At 38.8% G+C, this 21,090-nt stretch overlaps 1 protein-coding gene across 3 annotated transcripts in view; it reads right to left on the reverse strand.

The window, feature by feature from the left end:
* LOC107675168 (IQ motif and SEC7 domain-containing protein 1-like) overlaps nucleotides 1-21,090 on the reverse strand; it is an 83,716-nt gene that overhangs the window by 40,294 nt on the left and 22,332 nt on the right. The window contains exon 1 of one of the 3 annotated variants that reach the window (XM_016469418.1): nucleotides 11,301-11,601. The exons of the other annotated variants lie outside the window; for them this stretch is intronic. Coding sequence (XP_016324904.1) covers nucleotides 11,301-11,377 — 77 coding nt within the window. The 5' untranslated portion in view covers nucleotides 11,378-11,601. Of the gene's footprint in view, nucleotides 1-11,300; nucleotides 11,602-21,090 lie in introns of those variants that run through there. 3 annotated transcript variants of the gene reach the window in all.

The raw sequence follows: 21,090 nt of genomic DNA on the forward strand, positions 1-21,090 counted from the left end.
CTTCACCAGCTTTATGCAGTTTCATTTGAGAAAAAGTACCGTCACAAATACACGCTACGCTGAAACTAAAACTGAAAGACCTTCACGACAAACCGTCAAAATAAAAGTCCAGTTTAACTTGAAATTATGACAGAATATATCACTACTGTATACTACAATGCAATTCTCAAAGTAATAATAATAATATTATTTTTAAGTAATATCATACAACCAAGTTATTTTTTATTATTATTAATTTATAGTTCTGTTGTGCAGCATCATGTCTAATAAAATAAAATAAAAAAATAAAAATGCAATGTTTTGCAATTGATTTTCATTTGATTACATTTTAAAGGATTAATTAAATTGTTAAAGTTTTATTAATTCATTTCACTAGACATAATTTTTTATGATAAATTTGTACTGAATCATAAAACACAGAATCCATAAGAAATTAAATGGAAAATACAGAATTTAGGGAAAAATAAAATTCAATTCAAGTTTTTTCAATTCAAGTTTATTTGTATAGCGCTTTTCACGATACAAATCGTTGCAAAGCAACTTTACAGCAAATTAAGTTTCTACAATATTTAGTGGTAGCTTATCAGTGGTGACTGTCAGTTAATGTACATATGGCAGAAATGTACGGAAAAATCAATTAAAGACGTAATCAAACAGACGATGAACACTATTAACAGCAATTATTATATGATGCAATCAAACTTATAGCAAAATGTGGTAGTTCTGCAAATGTAGAAAATGCATTTCATGGGGCCCTAAATTAAAACGTAGCTCCTCTGTGGAATTTAATTGTGAACAAAGTTATGTTTACCTTCATTCTCAAGGTCTAACAAACATGTGGAAAGCATTTCCTTCCCCATTAATGGTAAATAAATATCATGATAAATATCAATATTGTATGATAGCCTATTTTTATCAATTTATCTGGAATAGTTTCCTGGATTGATTAAATTTTTTTTTAAATGCTTGTGAGAAATCATTAATGTTTATTAATGGCAAGATATCAAGATATTAAAAGATATTCAGGGAGCCCTCACTCGCAAAAAGGTTGGTTGGAGACCCCTGATAGACGGTTTCATCGGGCGCACGCGCCTGGCCCGAAGTTAACTTGTTTGTTTATCAGTCTGGCTATGGCACTGACTACAAACGCAGTTAAAGTTAAGGTGATGAGCAGACTGAAGTTGGGCTCAGGTGGCTGTGCTGTGGGATGTGTTTCCCATATATTTATTTATTTGTGGCGTTCGCCACAATATCAAAACTGACCGATTTTCCAAAAGGCTTTGTTGAATAAATATGAGCACGTACTGCACATTTGAAAGTCAAAATGAGGCCAAAATGTGTTTTTATATCACTGTATTTTTGAAGGAATACTATCTTTAGAAAATGTTCGATGTCATTTTCATTTCATCTTGCATGTTATATGCCTGATAAAGCAGCGTTTGTGAGCTCAGCGCTGCTTTGTGCACAGCCGTTACTGGGGAAACCTCTGTTGGGGTTGGGAACCACTGCTCTAGAGGGACTACTGTTGTTATTGATTCTATTTGGAAGTCTACAGGAAGTTAAGTTAGGGCCACAAAAGTGTGCATGTGCAGTTACGTTTGTTTATGTTGTTGCCGTTGAAACCATCTATAGAAAGCATAATACGAAGTTTTGTATACAAGTGTAATAACAGTAATAGTTGCAAATTGTTTTATTTAGACTATTAAGTCTATGGTAATTCACAAATTACCTCAAACGCCATACACAGCGTTTCCTTTAGATTGGCAGGTTTGAGCGCAGGAAAATACAGTTTATGCATTCAGCAAATTAATTTTGTGTTGGGCGATGGACCTTGTTGAGAAACCAAATACTACATCGCCGATCTGGAGCCATCTCCATTCATGTCACCCATCCGCGTTTGTACAAGTGTCTTCAAGTTCCCGTGATCGCAAACGCCTGGCTGGCAAGAAATGTGGCAACGATTCCTATGTCAAAGAGAGCGCGTGCAGACGAGGAGTTAATGCGCATGCTTGCTTGGTGGCGGAACAGTGAACCGTGTCTACACCGGACGCGACACCGCCGCGTCGCAACAGGTTGAGTCTGTCTAGTGTCTACACAGGACATTTGAACTCTGTATCAGTACCTCATAAATAAAACGAGGCAGTTTACTGTCGGGGATTTGTCATGTCGTGTCGTGCTGCATCCAGTGTAGCATCACATTAATTTATATTATTGTGATTATAATGAGTTCTATAGTATTTTGTCGTGTCGTGCCACGCTCGCGTCCTGTAGACAGGGTGTATTTAACTTTCTTATTTAGGCTATATATATATATATATATATATATACATTTTTATGCATAAATTATATATATAATTAATATTAATTATATATACAGTATATATATATTTCTCAGGTGATTGTGGTCTGTATCCCGTACATCAGTTTGCACCCAATGTTCCTCATTTGTCAGTCACTTTTGATATAAATATATATAAGTGTCTTCTAAACAAATAAATGTTAATGTAACTTCCATAACTGGGAGGCCACATAACCACATAACCATAACCACATTCCATAACCACAATCACCTGAGATATCAGTTTTCATGTGTCATATGTTTAAGAAAGATTAGGGAGGATCAAATGGATCAAAAGGATAACATAAGATCAAACTGAAATTCCAAATGGTTTGTTTAATTTTCACTTCACAAAGAGCAGCTTAACTCTTTCCCTGCCAGAGTTTTTGATCATTTTCACAAAACTTTTATGGCCCCGAGAATATTTTGTTGTATTAATATCTGAATTTTTTTTACACTTGAATATGGGTACATTTGAATTAAAATAGCAACATTTTTAACAAAAAGCTGAGAAAATGGCATGTTTTTCAAATCATAGATGGAGTAGATAGAGTCCTTCAACACCCCCAAAGCTTGCACAGTCCTACACCACTTCTTGGGCCGACATTTCATTTGGTAACTTTAGGCAGTTTTGATTTACAGTACAGGTGCATCTCAATAAATTAGAATGTCGTGGAAAAGTTCTGTTTAATGTTTGATGATCATGTTATTTTACATGCATCCACTTATTTCTGCTACTTCTTCACTTTTTTTTTTTGTTCCAGACATTCAATACTCTATCAGAAGATGTGTAATATTGCCTCCTACCATATAACAGAGAAAACACAGAAATCCGGAAATTTCAATGGCCAGGAAAGAGTTAAATCAGCATGCCTTTCCATGCTGTTTAAGGTTAGTTTATGACGGTTATTAGTGCTGGTTTTATTGACTAGCAGCTGGTTCTGTTTAATTGATTTCAAATTGTGATAAATATTCCCTTAGCACAAACAGAGTGAATGTGAGATAGCAATGTTTTCATCTGAATCTGCAAATTGGAATATCGCATAAAACATTTGCGAATAAAGTACTGTGTCCATCCCATGTGTTCAAGGGAACAAAATCTTCACTTCCTGGGAAACTGGAGCAGATATTTGGAAACACAATGGTGCCTTAAGAGGTAATTATGCCAAATAATTTTGATGACAGGCTTTGGATAAGGCATTTCAAAATGACTAAAACAATGTTTTAGATGGTGTGCAATTTGATTGGTGCACTGTTTAATCCGGTTCAGACATGACAAATCTCAAAATGGATATGGCAATGTTAATGTATTTGGTCTTGGTGGAAAGATCTGCTAAACTTCTGCTGCTGTTGGTTATTGTTGCTGCTGTGGCAGAGCAAGTACAGAGACTTGATACTGCCAATTTATCCACAGACATACTGCTGTGAGCATGTAAGACATGGTGCTGCTGCACAAATAGCATACTTTGAATCACCTGTAGCAGATCTATGCAGGTGGAGCTGGGGGAGGTGGAGGGTACAGACTAACTTACAGCAAACACAGAACCAAGCTTTTTAAATGTCAGGCAGCAAGCTTATTGTGTGCAGATGCAGAAGAAACCAATCAGCTTGTGCCATGTAATGATCATGTTATATCTAGCCGATAGCATTATGGACCTAGAGTCTCGGTCAGTACAGACAAATAAAACCTGAAAGTGGATGTGCCTAGCAGTGATCAAATACCATACTCCATGAAGTAAACTTAAAGCAGTTTGATTTTCAAAAGCATTCTTTTGTAATGTCATGCATAATACAGACAAATGATTGATTATCTGTAAAGAGCAGGAAACCTAAACACATTACTCATGATAAAAATGAAGGATTAGGCAAAGTCTAACAAACCTGTTTTTCATTATACTAAAGTCTAGTAAGCTCAACATTCATCAGACTATGAGCATGTGTTCAATGAATGAAAAAGAGAGGCACACTCACGTCCCGGGCCGCACACAGGAGCTCAGAGAAGACCACTGATGCCAGCCAAAAACACAAGCACCTTCAACACAACAATCAGACGGCAGCACTGAATGATCTATGAGCCATGTGCTGGCCCAATCTTCTGCAGGCTGGGACAGTCAGTAAATAAGTAATGCTGTCTGCTGTCTCAGATGAGTAGATCAAGTTATCTGAGGTCTCCAATGTCACGCTGCTTCTTTCCTGAGAGTTTCTTCTCACAAACATCATCTACTTCACAGAAACTACAGTTCAAATGGAGTTTTTGCTTTAATTTGCTTCACAAAAAAAAACTTACATTACATGAATACAAGAACATGAAATAAAAAAATATGAAAATGTATCTTTATAAATCAAGCTTTTTAGAACCATTCATATTTATTTTGATAACAGTTAAGTCAACCCTGCCTCCAAATTCTCATTACTGTAGTCAAAAAAATATGTAATTCTACCTAACTGTGATGTAATTTAATTGTAAGTATATGTTGCCATCTGCCTTGTTCTCTGTAGGGCCTTTTGTTTTCTATTTTGTGCTCTCTTTTGTGCCCGTTTGGACTTTTAATTTGTGCTTCCCATTTTCATAGTTTCCTGTTTCTGTTTGTAGTTTTTATAGTCTCTGTTATTAGCCCTCATGTCTCTCACCTTTGACTCATTTCCTTGATTAGTTCCCAAAGTGTAGGATATGTATTCCTTGTTATCTGCTCAGTTTGGTGACTGGTGTTGTCTATCTAGGGCAGTGGTCGCCAACCCGTTGATCGCAATCGACTGGTAGATCTTTATCACTGTCCCAGTAGATCCCGAAAAAAAAAAGTAAAATAAGTACAAAAATGCATTACATTTATGGGGTTATATTACTGTATCACTGAAGGGAACTGTCTTGAGAAAAGTTTCGATGGCAATGGCATTTTCTTCTCCTCCGTATAAAGCGCAACTCTGCTTTGTTTACAGCGGTAACCAAGGAAACGCTATATAGCGGTCAGTTCATAAGCAGTGTTACCAAGTCCGCGGTTTTCCCGCGGAATTGGGCTATTTTAAAGGGGTCATATGATGCTTTTTTAAAGATCATTATTTGGTGTAACAGAATATGTTGACATGCTTTAATGTTCAAAAAACACATTATTTTTCAAATACTGTACATTATTGTAGGTCCTCTATGCCCCGCCTCTCTCAAACGCTTAGTTTTCTACAAAGTCCCTCCTTCCAACAAGCGCAGTCTGCTCTGATTGGCCAGCTGACCCAGTGCATTGTGATTGGCTGAACACCGCAAGCACTCGTCGGAAATGTAACGCCCCTTACCATAATCACGAGCTTCATCTTTCAAAATAAATGTAAAGACAGAGCCCGAAAGGGGAACAGAGTCGCGTGACAGACAGTGATGAAGCTGGTATGTGTTTGTGATGTGACCCCCTCTCTCTATGGGCTTACATTTCTGCCACAATTCTGCTCGTGAAAGATCATATTTTGAGCGCACAAAAGTGTATTTTGCACGCGCGTGATCTGAGTTTGTGGAGAAAATGTTCGTTTCGCAAAGAAAAAAGTCTTTAGAGCGCACGGAAATCAATTTTGCATTTAAAATAAGTTTTGGATGTGTGCAGACCTTCTCTTTTGCGCGTGCACAAGAGAAAACGTATCTCAAACCCCGTTGCACACCGTTTCCAGGAAATATGTCGTTCAAACCAGAAACCGTAGCAAAACGGTGCACTTTTTTGAATTGAGCTTGAACTTGCCCCTGCTGTTTATGTTTCGTGCAGATGTTTTATGTAGCAAATAAATAAATAACACCTAAAGTCAGACCATTCTGTTTTTGTTTTAAATCCTGAAATTAATCTAAATCAAATCAAAAACAACTGCCCGTGCAGATCGTGATTAAAATGCAGTGGTTGCCTCTCATTTCAAATGGCTAGATATTTTTGTTTAAAGCCAGTTTGTTTGTTATAAAGCAAATAGCCAATAAATACATTTGCTTAAAATTCAGTATCAGTATCAGAATCCAATTTGCTAGTAAAAAAAAACAAAAAAAGAAAGAAAGAAAAGAAAATCTGAATTCTGAATCAGCTATTATCGGCGCATCACTAATTAAAATACTAAGTAAAAGGCCTCAAATTTGAAGTACAATCTGGGATGTCTTTTTCTATCAATTCTTCAATAGGTAGATCTTGTCTTTCATAAAGGCCAAGGTCAGGGATCTTGGGCCTAAAAACGTTGGTGACGATTGTTTCATGTGTGTTGTCATCAGTTCTGTTTCTTGCCTGGATTTACTCTGTGTCACAGTGTCTAGTTGGTGTGCCCATGTATAGCCACCAGAGGACATGCTTCTTAATTTTGTTTGTTTCTCTGGATTTCAGTTCCCATCACCCTTTGCTTTGACTATCAAGTCTCATTACATTCAGCTGCGTCTCATTTACCTTGTTAACTCATCCACATATAAGCCCGGTTTTCTTTGTCTTTGGTTGCTGGTTTATTGTTTACGGTTACGTGTTTTCTGTTGCTCTGTCTTTGCCCTAATGTGGATTACTTTGGTGGTTTGTTTTTGTACTCTTCAATAAATGCAGCATTTGGATCTTCTTGTTTTGGAGCATTCCGTGACAGAATGAACCATTCATCAACAGATCCAGCAGCTAGGCTGGGCTTATTGGATTGTGGACCATGGCCAATCGTATTCTTCCTCCTGCTTCGAAGAAGGAGTGAAAGTCTCGGCTCCAGATGTTGGCGGATCTTCGCCAACAGGGGATGGAAGTAGGAGGCTTTGCTCAGACCTTCTGGACTTTGGCGGTAGGAATGGAACTTTGTGAGTCCGAGCTCAGCAAGATTTTTAATGACTGCTTAGACAACCCCTTGCCTCCTCGGGAGTTGGGGGGGAATCTCGACTTTTGGAGTTTCATTGATTATCTCTGTTACTGCAATTTAGTAATGTCATGTCGGTCTGAGTCCATTGCAGTGCCCCTGGAGATGTCCAAGCCCGCTCCAGTGGATAGCGAATCTTCACTGTCTCAATCTCGCAAGCAGAGGGCGAGAAGGAGGAGGGCAGCCAGATCCACTCCAGTTCTCCCGGAGCCCGCTCCAGTCCTTGAATCTGCACCAGAACCCGCTCCAGTCTATGAGTCTGACCCAAGTCCGGTGGTTCCCAGTCTGGTGGTCCTGAGTCTGGTGGTCGTGGAGGACCCGACTCCGGTGGTCTCGAGTTTGGTGGTCCAGGAGGACCCGACTCCATTGGTCCTGAGTCTGGTGGTCCTGGAGGACCCGACTCCGGTGGCCTCAAGTCTGGTGGTCCTGGAGGAACCGACTCCGGTGGTCTCTAGTCTGTTGGTCCTGGAGGACCTGACTCTGGTGGTCCCGAGTCTGGTTGTCCTGGAGGACCCGACTCTGGTGGTCTCAGAGGTCGCCACAGAACCGCCCAATTTCACTGCTGCTGCTGCCATAATCAAGAAGACTGTCTTTGCCTTTGGCCTCTGGGCTGTTCTGCGTGCATGGGAGCATTCAGAGTTCACTCTAGAGCCCGCTCCAGTCCAGGAGCCTTCAGAGTCCACTCCGGAGCCCACTCAAGTCTATGGGTTCACTCCGGAGCCCACTCAAGTCTATGAGTTCACTCCAGAACTCACTCAAGTCTATGAGTTCACTCTAGAGCCCACTCAAGTCTACAAATTCATTCCAGAGTTCGTTTCAGTCTATGAATCCACTCCAGAGCTTACTAAAGTTTATGAATTCACTCCTGAGCTCGTTCCAGTCCAAGAGTCCACTACTGAGTCTGCTCTAGTTCCTCTCGAGGTGGTGGTTTCTGCTATGGAGCCTCTCAAGGCGGCGGCGTCCGCTTCAGCTCCCCTCTGGGCAGTGGTGTCCACTCCTGAACTCTCAGTCTGCCTTGTCATGGCCAAGGAGACTGTTGTTGAACTGTCTGCCTGCCGTTTCGGTCAAGGAGACCGTTACTGAACTGTCTGCCTGTCCTGTTACAGCCATCAAGGCTGTTACTAACCTTTCTGTGCCCTTCTTTGCAGTCCTGCCTGAGCTGCTAGGGGGTTCATCGGCCTTGTCAGCTCCGCTGAGGTGGTCGTCAGCTCCGACTTTGCTGTCTGCCAAGCTCCTGGCTCTGCCCTGGTCGCCCGCCGGGGTTGTTGTTCGGCCGGAGCCTCTCTGGTCTGTCCCTCCGGCCCTGCCCTGGCCCTCTGGCCTACCTCTGTTTCTAGACCTCTTTCACTATATGGACCTGGCCCGCCATCCCTCCCCCTGGTCCGCCTCCGTTCCGCCTCCCTCCTGGATTTCATTAGGTGCGTTCGACTTCATGCGGCGCTGCGCATAACGATCAGCGGCTGACTTGAAGCAGTGCATGCCGGTTAGAAATTTTGTCCGACTTGAACCGGCGTCACTGTCACGTGTGGCATCAAAGTACAGCAATAGCGTTTCGAGAGCAGCTGGCTGACTCAGCTGGTGCAGCTTTTTCAGAGCGACTGCAGGAGCGCTGATGATGACACAGCTGTTTCACGATTGGCCAAATTCACCACATGACGACAATAACGTGCGTTTCTAACATCTTCAATTCCAATACTGCTCACAAATCTGTTTTTAGAACAGCAAAAGCTTTTTTGACTGTAGTCGCAATGTTATATTGAGTCACGTTTATTAAAAAAACACTGAAAAAAGCATATATACCCCCACTTTATTGGTATTTAAATAGAATATGTTTATGTTGAACTTTATTCTTGAACAGATGGCACTGTATTAAGCAGTATATAAAATGTGTTTCTGTTGCTCATGGAAAAGTTTCTGAAACGTCTGTCTATTTGACAAATATTGCATGTTATTCACTTCATCTGTGATAGAGTATGCAAACACCGCGAGAGCGTCACTACCGGGAGCAGAAAGTGTCCGACTTGACCTCTCCGCTTTTAATTCCGCCCCCATCTGCAAGCGGCTACTCTTGCCGATCGGTCTGTGCAGCGCTGTATGAAGTTGAACACACCTATTGACTTTTTGTGGAGCGTCTGGAATCCGCTCCTTAGAGGGGGGTAATGTCACAGTGTCTAGTTGGTGTGCCCATGTATAGTCACCAGAGGGCACGCTTCTTAATTTTGTTTGTTTCTCTGGATTTCAGTTCCCATCACCCTTTGCTTTGACTATCAAGTCTCATTACATTCAGCTGTGTCTCATTTACCTTGTTAACTCAACCACATATAAGCCCAGTTTTCTTTGTCTTTGGTTGCTGGTTTATTGTTTACTTTTACGTGTTTTCTATTGCTCTGTCTTTGCCCTAATGTGGATTACTTTGGTGGTTTGTTTTTGGACTCTTCAATAAATGCAGCATTTGGATCTTCTTGTTTTGGAGCATTCCGTGACAGAATGAACCATTCATCAACAGATCCAGCAGCTAGGCTGGGCTTATTGGATTGTGGACCATGGCCAATCGTATTCTTCCTCCTGCTTCGAAGAAGGAGCGAAAGGCTCGGCTCCAGATGTTGGCGGATCTTCGCCAACAGGGGATGGAAGTAGGATGTTTTTGCCCTGATGTGGCTTCCTATATTTGTTTTTGGACTCTTCAAAAAATGCTGCATTTTGATCTTGTTTTGGAGCATTTCGTGACACTCTGTTTTTGCCTATTTTTCCACATGTTTGGATTTATTTTTATTAAATATTTTATGCTGTACTTGGATCCTACGCTCTCTGCAGAGTCAACCTGTGATATGTTATGCATTAAAGAAGTAATTGTTGTTCTATATTAAAATAAATAAACAAAAATCTATATCCCTCTATAGCCTGACATCACTGGGGCACATATGAAGCATTCGACACAATTTGTCCCAAACTCCCACAAACAGGCAGCCTGTTGTGAGCAAGACAGATGCCACACTCTTGGTAAGAAAGGTTCACTGGGGTTCTGCTGTAGAACAGTTTCTTTTAAATGTGCAGTATTTGTGGATTTTAGGAGACTTAGAAGACCTTATTCCTTTAAAATCTCATGTTACTGGAGGTGTTATCTGTCCTTCTGGTTTCATCCATATGTATGCTCAGAATTGTCTAGTCTGACCACTAGAACCCTTCATGATAGTAAGTCTTGATCTATAACCTGAGCCCATGGTCCACATATTCACACTACACCTTAATGTCCAGTAAATTCCACAATCCCATACCCATCCAGAAACCTCCTCTGACTGTTGTGAATACTTATCTCTCTTTAAGATGTCTGTCGAATACTGTTAGAAACCCCTGAACCAGAAAAAAATGTTCCATCTGAATGGAATTTGTTAATAACGTTGTAAGAAAAAGCAACTTCTATTCAAATTACTAAAATTCAAGTAATGTTTAATATAATTTAATACAGATCACCACTTAAGCCAAACAGTAAAGACTTTATAACCCTCAGTATGCTGTAGTAGTTCAGAGAACTGTTATCTCTAAAAATAAAATTACATATGATCAAAATACATTTGATCGTGAGTTAAACTGCCCAATTTTAATTCCGTAACGTGGCATATTTTACAGTTAAACAGAATATTTAATAAGAAAATATGTAGGGTGAGACTTGATTGGAATTGACTGGATGATGAAAAGTGAAAATTCAGTTCAGAGTCAGAGCTGGAAACACAGAAACACCGCCGGCACCCACTTCTGAAGAGGCTTTTTGCCTGGGATTGAGTATGTGCATGCATCCCTTTTCAAAATCTAGCATTACTTGAAATAATGACAAAAGCACCAAATAACTGAATAAACCATTTGCAAGATTTCAGAAGGACTGCTTTACCAACCATAATCAGTTGAAAACAGTGCCTAAACAGCTATTGGTCTATTGGTTAACATTCACAGTAGTCCACATGGTCAAGGTGACATCAGCTGAAAAGTCATTTTGATTAATGATTAAAACACAAAACAACTGTGCTAATAAGGCCAATTATAATTGTCATGGTCAATATCAAATCTGCTTGTGCTGTCAATCATTTTAAGAGCATGCAAAATGTTTATTATTTGACAGACAACTCACACTTACCTTTTGAAAAATGCGCTATTAGGCTGCAGGCACAAAAACTGCGAATAATCCAAACACAGAGCTTTAAATCTTGACATTTTCAGGGCTGAACGCTCAGTCACATGGCAAAATGATCAACCTCCGTTTTCACCTGAGAGACGCAAGCCAAAGATTCGTGCAGCAGAGAAGATCTCTGTGCGTGTTACATGCTGTCTGCAGGTCGTGCAATGCTGCAATGAATCTGATGGGCCAAACACAGCTGACAGTCCAACCGTCCAGCTTTCTGCTTCCTCTTGCGGCTGTGAAGAACCCAAAGCATCCTCAAGAGCTCACAGACAAGCCCAGTACACTCTGTGTATCCAGGAGGAGATTCCTACAGCATTCAGCTCCTTGATAAGGAAACCAGGTCAGCTCCAGATCCACCCTCACTGCATCAGCTTCAGCCTCTTCACATATAGATCCAGCAAACACCAGAGGATGGAGTCTCTGACATGCACCTCAGCGTATACTGTATAAACTGTATCAGATTGACATCTGAGAGTGAACTTCCAGAGTGCAGGTGCTCCTTGCTGCAGGATTTTCCTCAGCTGTTCCCTACGAGTGCTTTTCACTGCATCCATGAAGAGATCTCCACCTATATATGCTGAATGTCGGTTGCCTGGCAACAACATCACTACTGAACTTGCAAATGGTTTGCTGACAATACTCTGGTGGTTGGGCTGTCAGCGGGGAGGGACTCGCTCATCCTCAATACTATGATGTCATGTGCATAAAACTCAGTGTATAATAATTCTACTGCATTGAAAAATAGTGCGGTCTTGCAGTGAATAGAGAAATGTAAAGCAGCTTTTCTCACCAGACCCATCAGTAAGGCTCAAGTGCTCCTCCAAAGGCCCATTATTCACAACAGAACCACTAAGAAGCATGAGAAAAGTACAGCATTTCTTTTGATATTGGAGCAATTGGCTGAGAAACATTTTGACTGACATTTGATGGCACATGCCAAGCTAACAGGGAATGTTCTCACAACTTTCAACATTTTTTAACAGCTATATAAATGTTAGGACAAAACGTTCTTTGAACAACATTCTTCGAAATATCCTTGTGACATTATTCGTACTTGATGACCATTCTTACAACGTTGAGAAAACCTTCTTAGACCAACATTCTCGGAACGTCCTTATGATGTTATTTGTACTTAAACATTCTAAGAAATGTTTTTTGCAACCTTTAAATGGCGTTCTAATCACGACAAGAAAACTGGACATTCCAAAAATGTTATATTATGGGTGAAAATAAAATTGGTAGAATGTTGTAAGAAATTTTTTTGTAACCTTTAAATAACATTATAATTACAAGACAATGTTTTAGAAACATTGCAAAACAATGTTTTTATTACCTAAAGTTGTTAACTGGGTAGATAGGAAAAAGTGTACTGCTGTGGGTAAACAAGAGTTTAATGAGTAAAGTGCAGTTTTGCATCTGGAGTCTTTTTTTTTTTTTGTATAATAACTAGATTTTTAAATGTCAGAGACCGTTGCCTTAAAACATGCCCCTATTATGTTACGGTGTTGCTAAATGAGTTTGTGAAGGTTTTCTGAGTGGGTGTTAGCTTGTAAATATGCCAGCTATTCAGGTGGTTAACACTCTAAGTGTTTGCTTTTTGGTCACATCAAAAAAGCACATTCTCAAGATGCAGAAAGGTTAATACATTCACAACTTCAAGGCACTTGTGTAAACATAATTCAACACATAATACTTCCAAAGTGTAAAATTATGCAATCAACTCTTTACTGCACTTTACTGCAACGCTGCAATCATGCAAGTTGGTGTTCTTTTTAACAGGCCACACCATAATTTATCAATCTTCTGTTGGTCACAAACTTTAACTTTGGAATGCAGTGAAATTCGAATGAACTTGAGCTGCCTGTCTACTTCATTAGCATTCACATGAAATGAAGGAAATGCCCCTTTACTGTGTTTTTTTTCCTAATAATAAAGGGACACCAATTAGACCCTACCAGAGCTTTCAGTCATAGACAGAGGTAGCATGCAGGTATCATGGGGTAATTCAGCACAACATCATGATGCCATCATATTCACTCCTTCTATGAGCGGCACCTTCAAGCTGAAAGCACATGCTTCAGTGCAGCTCACAGCAGAGACAGTCACAGTTTATAGCATGTACTGAAGTATTCATGAGAGTCACTGAGCATCAGCCATCAGCATGGAAAGAAACTGCCGTTAATAAATCAGTCATAAAGGGCTCACAAAGAGAGCACACACAAATGATGCCGTTTTAAAACAGCTGCAAATTATTCTAATTGTCACAAAAAACTGCATCAATGATGAAATCATTTCTTCATGTTTTAAGCATAAACTTTATAAAACATTGTAAAAATGTACGCAAAGAAAGAAAGGCAGCGTGTTAAGAAAAACGGGTATACTGGTAGAGTCCAGCGGTTATGTGAATTTTATTTTTTAATTCTATCTTCTTCATTTCTAAATGTAATAATTCTGCATTTTGTTTACTACAGGAATTTAATTGAAATTGAAATAAAAAAAAACAAAACACTTTTACAATCCTGATCTAAAAAATTGCAAGTGTTTTTGCTGTGTAAAGATGTTCTGCCACTTATCCAAGTGTCTCCATCAGTTGTAAAATCAAGGAAATAACACTAGTGTTTATCATGACATGACTAATGAACTAATCAGCAGCATCATTCATCCAAGATGCTTGTCCCCTGTATATGGGTGAGGATGCTGGAGTCGGACCCAGAGTCTCGGGCCGTAGGCGGAAACACCATGGACGGATGGTTAGTCCATCATAGGGCTCTCTCTCACACACGCACACACACACACACACACACACACACACACACACACACCTACAGGCAGTTTATTGTGTCTAAGATACAGAGAGAACATGCAAACTCCACAGAAAGACCTCCTTGCTCAGCCGGGACTGGAAACAGAGACCTTCTAACAAGAAGGATGCTGATTGTGCTCAATAAACTCCAGCTCTACCTCCACTAGACAGACTACAGCTCTTCCTTCCCGCCTGATGCCAGTGTGACATATCCTGATCAACATCACACCATGTTCCTTCATTTAGGCCAGAAGAGAACTGGATCTTTCTGTCACCTGATGGAGTTTGGGTTCTTTGCCACTGTTGCCTTTGGCTTAATTAGTTGGAGTTTCAAAGACACTTAATATTCAGTAATATCATCGATTTGACAGCACTGACACTATCGGATGAGAACAAAACTTGAACTGAATTGAGCTGAATAACGACACTAACCATATTCAGTAGAGCTGTTTATAGCTGAATTGAACTTGTTTCAGAATGAGTGAACTTTACACACTTATTGAACTGAACTGAATCAACACTGAACTGACTGGAGCTGAATAATGACATTACTACAGATGCTTTATAGCACATTTTGGATTTGCATCATTTTTAAAGTTTGCATCATTGATTCTGTCACTTTGAAGCTGCTTTGAAGCAATCACTGTTGTACACGTGACATAAAAATATAAATCCATACACTATCCTCACAATATATTCAAGCTAGAGAGATTGAGTAGAGAATATCATAGGATTTTGAACATGGTACACCAAAGGTTCTTGGACAGCATGCTATTGCTGGTGAATTTTCAAAGTATACATCAGCGCATAACATACTTTTCATACTTAGAAGTATGAACTGGGATTAAGCCAAGATCTTGAGGATCACCCAGCTCTAATCTGCTAAATGCGACTATAAAGGAAGATAGTAAGAATAAGATAATATAAACATTATTAAACATCAACATCATGATTTTCTGCAAAGCTACTTTGAAATATTGTGAAAAGCTCTATATAAACAAACTTGACTTACAGTACAACATCTGCCACATTGCTATTCCCAGCCATCACCTTTCATTTACAGTGTGACAACTGAACAGGAAGCATCAGCCTGAACTTGTTCTTAAAGTGATTTTACCACAAAATTTGTTAAAAAAAAAGGAGGAAAGAAAAGCAACATAAATATATGATGAGATGATGCAATGTCACGAGGTCATGTGGCAACCATGCAGCATACTACTGTTTAAACCATACTCTTATTTTATCATTACATTGTTTCACATAAAATAATCATGGTAAGCAGTATACAGCACTTACTGAGTAGAAAGCAACAAGTTAGTATGCCAATCTGAACACAGTCCTTATTAATCTCTCAAGAATTACTAAAAAACAATGCACACATGAAAGAAAAACACACATATGCACAGATATCGAGTGCCAAATAATCAGTAAATAAATAAAATACAAAAATAATAATCATATACAAGAGGGTCATAAATGAAACTTTTAATTTGAATCTTGTTACATGGTCAAGACAATAAGCTACTGATATCAGGCAAAGCAAATATAGCTATGATACAGTAATTGATTCTTAAATAGACATTGCTTTTTCATTTCATGCATCACTCCGAGTACTGAATGAAGTTCTCTTCCACTCGTTTTACTCTTCCACACTGTGCAAAATACACTCAGATCTGCATCTTTGTGTTAGAGGTACACGTTTGAGGTTCAACACTTGACTGCGTTCATAAGTTCTAGCGCTACAGTTGTGTTCCTCCAGCGATTATGAAATGAACTACTGCAGAAAGATTTCCATCCGTGCTACATGTGAATGCGACGGCACACACAGTGACATTTATTCCCCCAGAGACACACAGTGTTCCCTCAGGAGACGGATACGGATGAAGAATGAGGACAGATCCGTGGCCGGTCATTCCTGCTATCTTGAAGGACTGCTGCTTCCAGACGGAGGACAGCAGAACTGATGCAGCACGCTATCATCCCTGTGAGAGAAGCACACTATAAGAACAGCACTCAGCAATGCACACTCTAGGCCAGCACTTCTCAGCAACTATTGCTTCAGGATGCAGATTTCATATTGGACATCATGTGGCGGCCCAAACACAATGTTATCAAAATTGTTTATCGTACAAAAGTGAACAGAAATGTTCTGACCTCGAACTGCATAGATGCAACCTACATTTTTGTTGCAGATGTCCGACCAAACTATTTTGGCACATTTATTGAATGAGAAAGAAGATATTTTGAAGAATGTTGGAAACCAAACAGTTTCTGGCCCCCATTGACTTACATAGTATTTGTTGTTCATTTATTTTATTTTTTCCATACTATGGAAGTCAATGTGAACCAGAAACTGTTTGGTTTCCCACATTCTTCAAAATATCTTCTAACAGAAGAAAGAAACTCACACAGGTTTGGAACAACTTGAGGGTGAGTAAATGATCACGAACTATCCCTTGACATAGGCTAAATAAGAGAATTTATCATTTTGTTCATCGGGTGTGCAATTTACCCATTTACCTGTATTTAATGTAGACAGGTTATCTTTTGTAGATTTGTTCATGGTCTGTGAAGACATCTCTTGTTGGCATCTGTATCATTTGGCCTCCAATAAATGTGCCAAAATGCCAAGAGTTGGTCAGATGTCAACAACAAAAACATGCGAAGGTTGATATGTTTTTTCCACTGGTTGCATTTTATTACCCGATTTTATTTCCCAAACAGATCTGAGACTGATTTTAGGGTCAGCTGAGAACCGCTGGTCTAGAGATCCTAAAGCACTTATCATCTCCAGGCTGTTTACTGAAGCGAGCTTTATATATCTATATTCCTGTGTATAGACCAATCCCAGTGTCCGCAGCACATGTGCACTCAACGATGGCAGAAATCCAGCAGCATGTTGTAGCCAAAAAAAGTAGCTAGCCAAGTCACAATGAATTCAAAAGAGAATTGGTCTGACAGTTTCTATGGTTTATCTGCTCATCTTATCTTCTGTTGTGCTAATCTGTAGACACTGTTTACTAAAATGAGGGAACACATTGGTGAATCTTGGCCACAATTTAACTAAAAAGAAAGACTGAATTCTTAATTTGTGGCCACAATACAGTATATATACTTTTCCCTGTATGTCATGTATATATAAATAAATTTAGCTGTCACACAATATATCATCGTGTCAAAATGTAACCCATGTACTTTGATGGCAAAGGATTCAGTGAGGTTACCAGCCACATCGCAAAATCAGATGCTACAGGCTTCTAGCGTACAGTAGATACAGCGACGCTCAGAGCATCAGACGCTTTGGCAGTGAGAATGTGCTGTTTTGACAGCAAACAGCTCAGCACTACACTGTAGTCTCTCAACAGCACTGGGCTTCTGCTTTGAGTCGCTCTTTTGAGTGTAACTACTTGGGTCATTTTTGCCACCAGTTTATTGTGACAAGCTGTGACACTGACAAGAGATTGGTCTATAATAACACATTTCACATCATTTTATTTCATTTAAAAAAAATAAGCTAATAACATTCCAGTTCATGAGAATAAAGGGACAGACAGCAGATATGTGAAACAGCTCTAAAAATGTATCTAATCTAATCAATCTTCAAAATCTCAAGAAAAATCAGACATTAAACAAATCTGATCAAAAATAATATCTAATAAAAATCTAATAAAAAAATCTAATACAAATTTAACTAATCTAATAAAAAAAAAAAAACTGCCAACCATACATTACAAATATTTTTTCATAAATAGTTCCTGTAGCTAAAATGACTGACTACTCAACTAGGGAGCAAACTGAGCCACGTTCAAAGATTCAACCGGCTACATTTACACAAGCGATAGAACAAGAGATTCACAATGCTTCAGATTTGAATTAGGCAAAATCATAAAAAAGTGCTTTGAGTAGTAATTTTATATATATATAGTTCATTTGCAATGTTTAATGTTTAATTTTTTATGTTTAATGTTTTTAACAAAAATGTTTTGTCATTGTTCATTCCAATTAATCTCAATCAAACTGCAGTTGGGTTATTTTGATTAGGTTAAAAAAAAGAACAAAAAAATACAGCTAACTAACACAATAAAATACAATAAAAACATGATATAATAAAAAACATGATTTTTGAAAATTAAAAAAACCCGGAGTTATCTGTTTTTGCAAATAAACTCTTCACATATATATACAGGTGCATCACAAAAAATTAGAATATCATGAAAAAGTTATTTTATTTTGTAACTTATTTCAAAAAGTGAAACTTTCATATATTCTAGATTCATTACATGTAAAGTAAAACATTTCAAAAGTGTTTTTGTTTTAAAGGGGTCATATGATGTTGCTAAAAAAGACGTGTTTATGTGGTTTAAGGTTCAAAAAACACATTATTTTCCACATACTGTACATTATTGTTTCTCCTCTATGCCCCGCGTTTCTGAAACACGTCGATTATATCGTCCTCTTTTGGAAGGCCAAACAAAGTGTTTTCGCTTTCACAAGGAAACACAGCGTCTACACGACATGGCGGCAGCAACAATACTAACAGCGAGAATAAAAGTTACGCCTTCTTTCTTTGCGTGAACATTTGGGCGACGTTATGCAAATCTTCCCACATAGTGATGTAGATATGTGGGGACGTGTTAGAACGAGCCGTTTTAGGTAGGTGTGGCTAACTCTTAACTTTTATAAAGAATATCTCTTTGGATTTGAGACTTTAGTCTTTGCAACTTTACAGATCTTCTTTATGCACCAAGAGCTTGTAACACTCCAAAGAGAAAGGAAAAATTTTAATCGCATCATATGACCCCTTTAATTTTGATGATTAGAGCTTACAGCTCATGAAAGTCAAAAATCCAGTATCTCAAAATATTAGAATATTTCCTAAGATCAATAAAAAAAAAAAGGATTTGCAAAACAGAAAAACTTTTTTTTTGTTTAAAGTAAGTTAATTTCTGCACTCAATACTTGGTCGGGGCTCTTTTAGCAACTCCAGCATCAGTGAGGAGTGGCATGGAAGCGATGCGCCTGTGGCTCTGCTGAGGCACTACTGAGCCTTCAGTTCGGATCGACTGTTTCTCATCTTTCTCTTGAAAACATCCCATAGATTCCATATGGGCTTCAGGTCAGGCATGTTTGCTGGCCAATCACGCACCATAATATCATGGTCAGCAAACCACTTGGAAGTGGTTTTGTCACTGTGGGCAGGTGCTAAAGTCCTGCTGGAAAAGGAAATCAGCATCTCCATAAAGCTTGTCTGTTTCAGAAGTTTTCCTGAAGACGTCTGAGGGTGGTGACTCTTGATGCACTGACTCCAGCTTCAGTCCACTCCTTGTGAAGCTCTCCCAAGTGTTTGAATCAGCTTTGCTTGACAGTATTCTCAAGCTTGCGGTCATCCCTGTTGCTTGTGCACCTTTTTCTACCCAGTTTCTTCCTTCCAGTCAACTTTGCATTTAATATGCTTTGATACAGCACTCTGTGAACAGCCAGCCCTTTCAGTAATGACCTTCTATGACTTACCTTCTTTGTGGAGGGTGTCAATGATCGTCTTCTGGACCATTGCCAAGTCAGCAGTCTTCCCCATTATTGTGGTTTCAAAGAACAAGAGATACCCATAATTTATACTGTAGGGATGGCCATTTAATGAAACTCAAATGTAAATATTCTAATATTTTGAGATACTGGATTTTTGACTTTCATGAGCTGTAAGCTCTAATCATCAAAATTAAAACAAAAATTGTTTACTTTACATGTAATGAATCTAGAATATATGAAAGTTTCCCTTTTTGAAATAAGTTACAAAAAAAAAGAACTTTTTCACGATATTCAAATTTTTTGAGATGCACCTGTATATATATATATATATATATATATATATACACACACACATATTTTGTTGGTTGTTTAAATCATTTGGATTGTAATTTTATCCAATCATCGTCTTGCTTAAATTGAAGCAATTTCAATCAAATCACATGACATTTCACATGATGCTATTCTAGTTAAAACTCATTAGACAGCTTGATATAGAAATGAACAAAACTCATTTTCATGAACTGGAATTACAATAAACAATGCAAAAAATACAGGAGAAAACGGTCACATCACATTTCAGAATATTTGTCCTGACACAACAGATTCACAAATTCATATTTACAAATACCCCAATGCAAAGACTTCAAGTTCATTAAACAACAATTACATTTGCTGTCTACCATTAAATTGTAAATAAATTCAGGTACTGTAATTGTGAACCACTAAAATATTCAAATTGCTACTGTTCCATCATATTATTTGCAGCCAACAGTATTGACAACTTATATTATACAGTACATAAAACCTTTTAAAGTGAGACACAGACCAAAATATGAAAGAAGCTGATGTAATGCATTTAACTTGACTATAACAGAGATCAAACAAACAGCAGAGCTACTGTAAGTTTGCACAGAGCATTAGGTAAGGTGTAATAGTATTGAGTGTGGACAGCAGTTTGATAGGATGCATTCGGGGAGTTGTGGACTCGAGCGCCTCTTACCTGCACTCAGAGAGAGGAGCAGGTACAGCTAGCTGCTTAGAGCGCAACGGCGCGGGACAGCAGTACTGGTGCAAAGCATTTACATACCTACGACACAAGGAGAAACAAAGACGTCATCTACTGGACTCTACAAACACACTTCAGCCCATCACTCTCTCAGATCAGCTGCCTCAGTGTGTTGATATGATGATTCACTCTCAGACAGGAGAATCAAACGACTTCATACTCTTTCCTGTCCATTGTCAGAAGAATTAAAATGCTTTTTTAGCAGATTCTCATCTCCAGATAACATTACGATTGCTCTCATCCTGTGAAACAATAGCCTTATAAAGAGTTTGCTGTGTAAATGGCGGTTTGTGTCTGATATTGATGGATAAATGACAGGTGAAGTTGTCAGTTCATTTCTCCATGAGTAC

The sequence above is a fragment of the Sinocyclocheilus anshuiensis genome, unplaced genomic scaffold (assembly GCF_001515605.1).
Source record: "Sinocyclocheilus anshuiensis isolate Anshui unplaced genomic scaffold, SAMN03320099.WGS_v1.1 scaffold1556, whole genome shotgun sequence".
Taxonomy (NCBI): domain Eukaryota; kingdom Metazoa; phylum Chordata; class Actinopteri; order Cypriniformes; family Cyprinidae; genus Sinocyclocheilus; species Sinocyclocheilus anshuiensis.